At 35.7% G+C, this 10,411-nt stretch overlaps 1 protein-coding gene across 3 annotated transcripts; it reads left to right on the plus strand.

Moving 5' to 3' along the window:
- The first annotated feature begins 1,311 nt into the window (after positions 1-1,311).
- On the plus strand, positions 1,312-7,518 carry LOC107434083 (disease resistance protein RPV1). Of its 3 annotated transcripts, none has more exons than XM_048462527.2 (5): positions 1,313-2,270; positions 3,114-4,218; positions 4,490-4,903; positions 5,012-6,580; positions 6,701-7,518. In XM_048462527.2, exons 1-5 carry the CDS (start codon positions 1,738-1,740, stop codon positions 7,397-7,399), a joined length of 4,320 nt encoding a protein of 1,439 aa, XP_048318484.2. In that variant the 5' UTR covers positions 1,313-1,737; the 3' UTR covers positions 7,400-7,518. The 3 variants fall into 3 exon arrangements, with proteins under 3 accessions (XP_048318482.2, XP_048318484.2, XP_048318483.2); XM_048462526.2 differs by having other exon boundaries at positions 1,317-2,270; positions 5,012-6,604; XM_048462525.2 differs by having other exon boundaries at positions 1,312-2,270; positions 5,012-7,518.
- Positions 7,519-10,411: the final 2,893 nt, after the last annotated feature.

Raw genomic sequence — 10,411 nt, forward strand, 5'->3', positions numbered from 1 at the left:
TTTTATTTGGCATCCTACAAAGCATATAGAAGCTGATTTGGAGCTTAAATTTGTCAAAGATTTGTCAAAGTCAACTTAGTCAAAAAACTACTATTCTAGTTTCCTAATTTGATTTCTACTTTTTATTTTAAGAAATTACATTTACTTTTGGTTTTTATTTATTTATTTGCTGGACAAATAAGTTTAGAAAAGTTATTATTTTATTATTTTCATTGGAAATTAATTAATTTTCAATTCAAAATAAAGAAATTAATTAATCCAAATTAGATTAGAAAATGATGTGAAATTAGACAATTTCCTAATTGGATTCTATATTGGCTGAAATTTCCTAATCCTTTTAGGGTTTTATTTTGTTCATTCAAAGTTTATTTAAAAGCTTATTTTCAATGAGAAATCAAGCTTGAATTTTACACAGAAAATTATTTGTGAGATTGAATTCTCTTTATTCTTTTGAACACCTAAAATACTATTAGTGAATGAGTATTTTAATTTGACTTATCAATAGATCTTCTACACCTATTATGGTATCTTTATTATATACCAAATTTTTTAATCACCAATTTATTAGGGATCAAAATTTCTATTCACAGAATAATTAACTGGTAAAAATATTAATTATCTATTATGCTATTAAAATAGTTAAGCGTATTAAAAATATTGATTACATATAAAAGAAGGAAAATTAAAAAGATCCACGTGGAACTTTGAGGGAGGAAAAAAGAGACAAAAGAGGAGGGTAGATTAATGGAAGTTGATGGATAAAAGAGTAAATACGAAAAAAGAAAATTACTAAACTGTTAAAAGTGAAAATTTTGGGGCGGATGGGGCCCAAAAAACTTTAATTACTTGTGTATAAAACGTCCCACTTACATGCAGATGGGGCCACATGATGGGTCCCATAAATGAATGTGAGTGAGCTTTGTGTAGGCCCACCATACCAACGTTTTTCTCGAATGGAAGGATGATTTTAAAGTAGGTTGTAAGAGGTTTTTTTTATTATTTTAATAATAATTTATTATTTTTTTATTATTATTATTAGTTTGTTTTTTTTGGCATCAAAGATGGCCGGGGCATGTGTCAAACCATCATTTCACACCGTGTTAGTGTAAAGTCCACCGAAGAGGTTAGTTTCCAAAGGAAGAAAAGGAGAAGTTAAGATATAGCTTTAGTCTAGAAGGTGCTATCACTTTTTTCTTTTTCTTCTTGTATGAAATTTGGAGTGCTATCACCGTCACAAAGAGAGTTTACATATGGAGAGAGTTTGTTCTCAGAAAAAAATAATAAAAAATAAAAAATAAATAAAAGAAAATGATAAAAACAAGATTTTTTTTTTTTTGTTTTTTGGGCAGCTTAAAAAGAAATGTTTTGAATATGAATATGGTACTGCTGTAGCTGTTGTAATGAGAAACGTTTTTATTATTATTATTATTTTTTTTTGGGGGAAAAAGCAAAATGTTTTGATTTACTAGTATAGCAGTACAAGAAGAAAATATAAACCCAGAAAAATTACGAGAAAATATTAATATATATACATTATCAAACTACAGTTTCACTCACGCATAAATCAGGATGGTATTTACTTTGTTTCTTTGTACACGCATTCTTTCATGGAGAATCTGACTTTTCTTCACCTGAAAAAACTGTACGGCGTTTGATCACTACAAAAATACACGGCAAAGCCACCGTGCATATAAACAACAACCATTACCGCTGGCGTTTTCTGCAAACAAACGAAAAATGGCAACCCACAACGACTCCGTTTCTTCTTCTTCTTCTTCTTCTTCTTCTTCTTCTTCTTCTTCTTCTGCAACTCAAGGGGGTGCTTTCAGGCTTCGTTGGGATGTGTTTTTGAGCTTCAGAGGCGAAGACACCCGCCACAAGATCACCACAAACATCTACCAGTCTCTTCTGAAGTATGGCGTCCGAGTCTTCTTAGACGACGACGGCTTGAATCGCGGAGACGAAATCGCTCCGAGTCTACTTGAAGCCATCGATGACTCGGCCGCTTCGATCGTCGTTTTCTCGCCCAGATACGCCGACTCTCACTGGTGTCTGGAGGAGCTGGCTAAGATTTGCGAGTGCCGGAGACTGATCCTTCCGGTTTTCTACGGAGTCAGTCCCTCTGATGTTCGGCGGCAGAGAGGACCTTACGAAAAGCATTTCAGAGTTCATGAAGAAAGGTTCGGAAACGACAGGGTTTTGAGGTGGAGGAATGCCATGGCGAAAATTGGTGGCATTTCTGGTTTCGATTTGTGGGTTTTCAGGAGCAGGTACAGCTCTCTTTCTAGCTCTGGTTGTTCTTCTTCATGACGATGAAACTGAGATTCGGAATTAGTTATATAGAGAAACTAACTACTTAAGCCAAGACCCACAAAAATAAATGATTGAACTGGTATCAAATTTGTCTTTTATGTTTGTAAAATACATTTTTAAAGTTGACAGTATGATCTGCTGATTTTGGGTCTTTTTTAGAGTATCTTAATTTGTTGGTTGTAGCTATTGAATAATATAATATATATGATTGGGAAGATATGACTTCTTGAGGAGTGTTATATGCCTACTTGAAAACTACTATTTGATTTGTTTAATATCCCTGCTGAACAAAACAAATTTGGGAGATTTTGCATGACATATAAAATATCAGTTTTAAGGTTCCAAATCCATATATGCAACTTCTGATCACTACCGTTGTCATATTATTTTTTTATTTTACTTTACATAGAAGATTGCTCCATAGGGTTACTAGTTTATTGTTTGCAAACAAGTCTCTTTGTCCCTCTCCATCCAACGTTCTTTTTTTTTTTTTTTGGGGGGGACATTGGCATCTTTAAACCCATTATTCAAGCTTTTTTTTTTAGATAAACGTAAATATGCTTTCCAATAGTATCAATTATTTGTTTGTAGAGACATGATTAAAATTTTTTTGTCATGTACATGCGTGCGATTCATATCTGTTCATCTTAACAAGTACAAGTGAAAAGAATATTAGCTAAGAACTATAAAAGTAGGATTTACGGGAAACAGTTCAAAGTTCTGTGTATGTTATCTGATTATTGAAGTCACAATATCATATCTCTGAGACCTAATGAACTGGTAATCATGTTTGTTGACAGTGAGGAAACAGAAAAGATTCAATCCTTAGTCAAAAGGGTCTTGAAGGAAATAAGCAATACCCCAATGGGTGTGGCTGCTTACGCTGTTGGACTTGATTCCCGTGTTGAGAAGTGCATGAAATTGTTAGATGTTAAATCAAATGGCATTCGAGTTCTGGGATTGTTTGGTATAGGTGGGGTTGGCAAGACAACCCTTGCAAAGGCTCTCTTTAATAAACTTGTAGGTCACTTTGAGTTCCACAGTTTCATATCAAGTGTTAGAGAAAAATCAACGAAGGGAGATGGTATTATGTCTCTTCAAAATGAGCTTATTAATTGTCTTTCCCCTGATATGGCTCCTGTAAGTGAGGTCAATTCTGGTATTACTGCAATCAAAGTCGGATTAAATAACAAGCGACTTCTTCTTGTTTTAGATGATCTTGATAATGTAAGCCAAGTAAATGCTCTGATTGGGAAAAGACAATGGTTTTTTGAAGGAAGTCGAATTATTATCACCACAAGAGATAGAGAGGTGTTTCCTGATAATCTTGCTACTGAATGGTATGAAGTCACAGAGTTGAATGAATCTGAGGCTCTACAACTATTTAGTTACCATGCAATGAGAAGAGAGAAGCCAATAGATGAATTTTCTGATATGTCTAAGCAAATTGTGTCTCTCACAGGATCATTACCATTGGCTGTGGAAGTCTTTGGTTCTTTCCTATTTGATAAGAGAAGAATAGAGGAATGGGAGGATGCTCTCAACAAACTGAAGAAGATTCGTCCACATAACCTTCAGGATGTTCTAAAGATAAGTTATGATGGGTTAGATGAGGAAGACAAGTGTATATTTCTGGACATTGCATGCCTATTTGTTCGTATGGAAATGAAGAGAGAATATGTAATCGACATTTTGAAAGGATGTGGTTATGAGGCCGAGATAGCAATCATGAACTTCACAGCAAAGTTACTCATTAAGATTAATGAAGATAACATTTTGTGCATGCACGATCAAATTAGAGACATGGGACGACAGATCGTCAGACAAGAAAATTTTCTTGATCCTTGCATGCGTAGTAGACTGTGGGATCGTGATGAAATTCTGACTGTCTTCCAGGATGACAAGGTACATTTAATAGCATTGCACACACATACACACACACACAAACACACATTTATATATATGCACACTTTTTTGTATGTCCTTCATGGTACAGCTCAAGTGAAAAATTCCTTGGTCCAATCTAGGACAAACTCATTCTCTTGTGTGACTGAACTGTGATATTCTTTTCCTAAGGAACTCTGCTAAAACTCGAGTTTGCTGAGTGTCTGTTAACTGTTTCACTTTTTCTTGGATTCACTTCAGCTTCTAATTTATGTTCCATTGTTTGAAACAGCGTGGCAAATATATACAAGGGATTGTCCTAGACATCAAACGAAAACACATGGTGAAGGATCCTAGTGGTGCCAGACTATCTTGGCAAAACCTCTTAAGAACCCCCAATTTCACTTCTACCATTACCTATTTAAGGGAAAGTTACAAAGAATACAAGCAAGAACAAGAAAAGAAAAAGAGAGAGGTATCAATTAGCTCTAAACCACTTGGAACAATGCTCCACCTCAGAATGCTTCAAATAGATTATGTCAACATTGAAGGGAAGCTGAAAAATCTACCTGATGAATTGAAGTGGCTGCAGTGGAAAGGGTGTCCTTTGAGATATCTTCCTTCTAATTTTTGTCCTCAGGGACTTGCTGTCCTTGATCTTTCAGACAGCAAAATAGAAAGAATTTGGGATTGGCATGGTAGCAAGGTATTTTTCACTCACCTATCTCATTATTCTTGCCATTGTATTACTACTGTAAGTATGAGAGCAAGAACTTGATACACTAATAGGAAAATGTCTTTTATTTTTCTTCAGGTGGGTGGTAAGTTGAAGGTATTGAATCTTAGCGAATGCACAAATCTAGCAGCTATTCCTAATTTATCTGGGAATAGAACCTTGGAGAAGCTTATTCTTGAAAATTGCAAAGGATTGGTTAAGGTCCATGAATCTTTAGGGAATCTGAATACATTGCTTCACTTGAATTTGAGAGGCTGTTCAAATCTTGTTAAACTCCCTACTGATGTCTCTGGCCTAAAACGAATTGAGAACCTTATCCTCTCTGGCTGTTCAAAATTGAAAGAACTGCCAGAAAACATAGACAGCCTGCAATGTTTGAAGGAGCTTCTGGTTGATGAAACTGCAATAGAAAACCTTCCTGAATCCATTTTCCGCCTTACGAAGCTCGAAACACTTGACTTAAATCGTTGCAGACTTTTGAAAAGACTACCCCAGAGCATAGGAAAGCTACATTCTCTGAAAGAACTCTCCCTTAATAGCACCGGGTTAGAAGAATTGCCGAATTCAATTGGATCGCTGGCAAGCCTTGAGAAACTTAGCGTGATGTGGTGTTCATCATTGACTGTACTTCCTGATTCCATTGGAAATCTCAAGTCGTTAACGGAGTTGTTTATTTTGGCCAGTCCAATTAAAGAAATACCTTGTGTTGGTTCGTTACCAAATTTGAAGAACTTATCAGTAGGAAAGGGACAAGCTTTAACCAAATTGCCTGATGAGATTGGAAGATTAGATTCCATTGTTGTGCTTGAGATGGTTGAGACATCAATTAAAACTCTGCCTGATCAGATTGGAGAGTTGAAACTACTTGAGAAACTTGAGATGATGAAATGTAGATGTCTCAGATTATTACCAGAATCGATTGGAAGTCTATCGAGGCTAACTACTTTAGTCTTATTTGAAGCACAGATTACTGAGTTGCCTGAATCGATTGGGATGTTAGAAAACCTTGTAATGCTAAAACTGACCAATTGTAAAAAGCTCCATAAGCTTCCGGGTTCAATAGGAAAATTAAAGTCCTTGCACCGCCTCTTGATGGATAATACCGGGGTGACAGAATTACCTGAAAGCTTTGGAATGCTTTCAAGCTTAATGACATTACGTATGGCAAAGAAGCATCCTAGTAATAGCGAGGGTACAGAGGAACCAATTGGTAGTTCACAAGGGAAAGTTATGCTCCCAAACTCTTTCTCAAACCTGTCTTTGCTAGAAGAATTTGATGCTCGAGGTTGGAAAATATGTGGTAAAATCCCCGATGATTTTGAGAAGTTGTCATCACTAGAGATTTTGAAACTTGACCGCAATAATTTTTGCAGCCTTCCCTCTAGCCTGAGAGGGCTGTCCATTCTCAAGATGCTTCTTTTGCCTCATTGCAAAGAGCTCAAATGCCTCCCTCCACTTCCCTCAAGTTTGCTAAAGGTGGATGTTGCAAACTGTAGTTCATTAGAGTATATCTCAGACCTTTCGAACTTGGAGAGCTTGGAGGAACTGAATGTTACCAATTGTGAGAAAGTTAAGGATATTCCAGGCCTTGAATGCTTGAACTCCTTGAGAGAGTTATACATGAGTTGTTGCAGTTCTTGCTATTTGGTAATTAGGAAAAGGCTTGCTAATGTTCTCTCTGTCTCTTTCTCTCTCTCTCTCTTCAAAATTTCATCTATTATAAAAATGAAGAAATATTTTAAGTCTTGTTTAAACATTTCGTTGCAGAGCTCAATGAGGAAACTACGCAATTTGAGTATGCCTGGGAGCAGGATTCCGGATTGGTTATCACAAGATGTGATTAGATTCTCAGAACGCAGAAACCGTGCTGTCAAAGGAGTGATTATAGGTGTAGTCATCTCTCTCAACCATCAAGTACCAGATGACTTCAGAGATCATCTTCCTGCAGTAGTTGATATTCAAATAGAGATCCTCAAACTGGATTATCCCATATTCACTAGAACGTTGGAATTGAAAGGGATACCAAGTAGTGATGAAGATCAACTACACTTGTGTCGGTATTCTGTTGTTAATGATCCCTTGATTTCCTTTTTGAAAGATGGCTATCACATACGGGTAACAAGGAAAAATCCACCGATTATGAAGGGAATTGAGCTGAAAAGATATGGGATTCATTTGGTTTATGAAGGTGACGATGATTATGAGGGAGATGAAGAATTATTAAAAGAAAACCAGCAATCTATTTCAGAAAAACTGGCAAATTTTTTCAAGAATTTAAAAGAAGATGAACCTGCTTCTGAATCCAGTAGTAAAATTGAGAGTGAAGTCCAAGAGATTGAGAGAACAGAACAAAGAACCTCCTCAGCAGGCAGAGGATATTTTGTCTCTGTTTTCAATGTTCTTCCATTTATATTTATTTTGTTCGCTTGGTTTTACTTATCAACTTCATCACCATACACTCATTAGTTATACAAACTCTCGGTCACATATGTTTTCTGTTTAGCAAATGTGTAAATATATTCCTCAAGATTGATCTTTATTCTATTTATTGGTGAATGTAAAATAAAACCTCACACATAAGAAAAGTCTGACTGGTGCATTCCATGAAAACCTCACACAAGAGGTACTCCTGGTGGTACTTTTTGCTAGAAAATATGAAACATTCATTGAGACAAGCCCCAAAAAACCAAAGATATTTGCTCAGCCAGAGAACACCCAGAAACACAAAATGTTTACACGACACAGATCACATCTCTCGATAGAATAACTTATTTAGTTTTACAATAGAATCCAATGATAACCAAGAAATTAAGGCATTACTTCAGGTAGGAAATTAGGCCAACTCGCACTTGCACCAGCAAAAAATTCTGATTTCGTCTATAGATCATGTAGATGTACATAGGTGAGACAACAAATACTCCTAAAAAGAGTGTTTCCTCGAGATTTAAAACAAAAACAGAAAAAAGAAATTAACCAACAAAAGAGTAAAAGAAATTGGATTTTGGAGGTATAACAAAATTGAGAAAAATACATAAAGGAAACAAAAAATCTAAGATATGGCACAGCTAATTTACAAATATTTCTACAGCTAAATGTCAAAATGAGAACTTTATACAAGAATCTCTGTTTCAATTTATTTCTTTTGTCCTATCTTTGGTCTTGACTTCATGCTGGCTCTCCGAGCAACATCCCATACTTTCTGAGGGGCATATACACCTAGCCGAGAAGCGAAAAATGACTCATAGCCAGGTATAGAATGCAAAGCCCGTGTACTTTGATAATTCTCGTGGCAGTTGAGCTATGGCATAGCTCCTTGCCTCATGTGGTGTGAGCTCATTTCCAATCTCCAACAGCTCTGTCCTGGTTCTACCTTCAGGCTCATGCCTATGGATTTCCTGAACAATCTGATAATCGTGGGGGAACAACCGCCTTTGGACCCTATATCCACGCGAGAAAGTTAAAAATGATCGCATAAATAATCAAATTTCCATCTAAACAACCAAGACAACGGTACCATTATTAGACAGTTGAAAAAGGTGGACCAATTATTCCACTCTTACCAGACCAAAAATGCTGTATATAAACCATATGGTAACAAAGTCACATTTCTTACCCCTGGTAAATGAAGTCACACAAAAGTGCAAAAACAGGAACAAGAATAATTGTTACATAGAAGTAGAATGTACTCATCAACACATATATGACAAAGTAGACATTCTCCTGCAGATTCCATAAATAATGAGTCAGTAATTAAAATAATTTGGGAAACAAACCGAAAAAAACTTTTCCCTATGAAGGGGAAGAGAAAGCACCTCTCGGTCATACGTAGTCATAATACCAGAATATATGAAAATGAGACAAAACCATGCTAAAATGCTTCCTCCAACACTAATGTAATGCCATCTTGTAATTGAATTACACATCAAAAGAAGACGCAGGTTGACATTTACCACAACACAAGTGAAGCCCATTGCGCTGACATCCCAAAGACCAAATGACAAATACCAATGCCGACTCTCTAGAAGAATCTACAGTTATCTTAACGTTTCTTAAAAGTGGAGTTAAGCAGCTATGTCTAGGAATTTATGAAAAGGAAAAAAAATTTATAATTAAAAAATTAATATATCAAGTCCAGAAGGATGCAAGCCACCGACGTTAACTTGTATAAATAGGTGAAAGGATGGGTCTTTTCTGTGTCATGTCAAATAACAATAAAAAAAAAGGAAAAAAAAAAAAAGAAGAAGAGTGGGTGATTATGTGAGTGTATGTCTTAAAGTGTGTCTTTTATTAAGTGAGAAGGGTAAAAAGTGGTTTGTGTAGTGTCCTAGTGTCGGTTATTAAAAAGTCAAGACAGCGTGTTAGTGTAAGTTATTCTCTTTATACGTATAAGAGTATACTAATTTCCTATTAATTAATAAAAATTAATTTTTGGCTTTTTCTTTAGTCTTCTGTCTCCAACATTTTTGGTATCAAAGCAAGGCAGTCCAAGTTCGACTTTGTGGGAGCTCTTGTTCATGGTCACGTAGTCAAATATTAAGTTTGCGTAGTGCTGTGGGAATTTTTTGACAACCACAATGGGAGACCTTCAAGTTAGTGGAGGTATTAAGAAGCTCAACAGTAAGAATTATGGCACGTGGACAACGTGCATGAAATTATATTTTAAGGGTCAAGATCTCTGGGAGATCATAGTTGACAGTGAAGTCGAGCAATAGCAAGATGCTGAAGCCTTGAAGAAGTGGAATATTAAAGCTGATAAGGCAATGTTTGCCCTTAAATCTACAGTTGAAGAAGAGATGTTGGACTACATACATGATATAGAATTTCCAAAAGAGGCCTGGGACACTTTTGCAAGACTCTTCTCAAAGAGGAATGACAAAGGTTGCAGCTTCTTGAAAGTGAATTGCTGTCAACAACACAGCATGATTTGACAATCCAAAAATATTTTAATAAGGTAAAAACTCTCAGTCGCGAAATTACTGAATTAGATCCTAGTTCTCCTATTACAAAATCTAGAATGAGGAGAATAATTTTACATGGGTTGGGACCCCGAATTTAAAGGGTTTATTTTAGCCATTCAAGGTTGGCCAGTCAAACCTTCATTGATTGAATTAGAAAATTTGCTTATTGACCAAGAAAATATGATCAAGAAAATGGTTGGGTCTCACTAAAAGGCGATGAAGAAAAGTTCTTTAGCGGCAGAAGAAAAGGCTGACTCAAACAACAAATATATAATCAATTAACTTAACATGGAGACGATATTAGAGGAGAACAAAGGAATAATAGAAATAAACAAAAATTTTAGAAAATAAAAGAAATAATGGACGATTTTTAAAAAATAAAAGAGATGATGGAAGATGCTTCAATATGGAAGAAAATGACATTATATTAAAAAATGTAGACTGAGGAAGAAATTTACAGAAAGTAATATAGTTATCCTAGAGCCTCAAAACAATATAAGTGAAGATGAATGGGATGTTG

The sequence above is a fragment of the Ziziphus jujuba genome, chromosome 12 (genome assembly GCF_031755915.1).
Source record: "Ziziphus jujuba cultivar Dongzao chromosome 12, ASM3175591v1".
NCBI classification, from domain to species: domain Eukaryota; kingdom Viridiplantae; phylum Streptophyta; class Magnoliopsida; order Rosales; family Rhamnaceae; genus Ziziphus; species Ziziphus jujuba.

Coding starts and splice junctions, on each gene's coding strand:
- LOC107434083 (XM_048462525.2), top strand. CDS start 1,738: ATGGCAACCCACAACGACTCCGTTTCTTCTTCTTCTTCTTCTTCTTCT. Junction 2,271..3,113: donor TTGTGGGTTTTCAGGAGCAG/GTACAGCTCTCT, acceptor GTTTGTTGACAG/TGAGGAAACAGAAAAGATTC. Junction 4,904..5,011: donor GGGATTGGCATGGTAGCAAG/GTATTTTTCACT, acceptor ATTTTTCTTCAG/GTGGGTGGTAAGTTGAAGGT.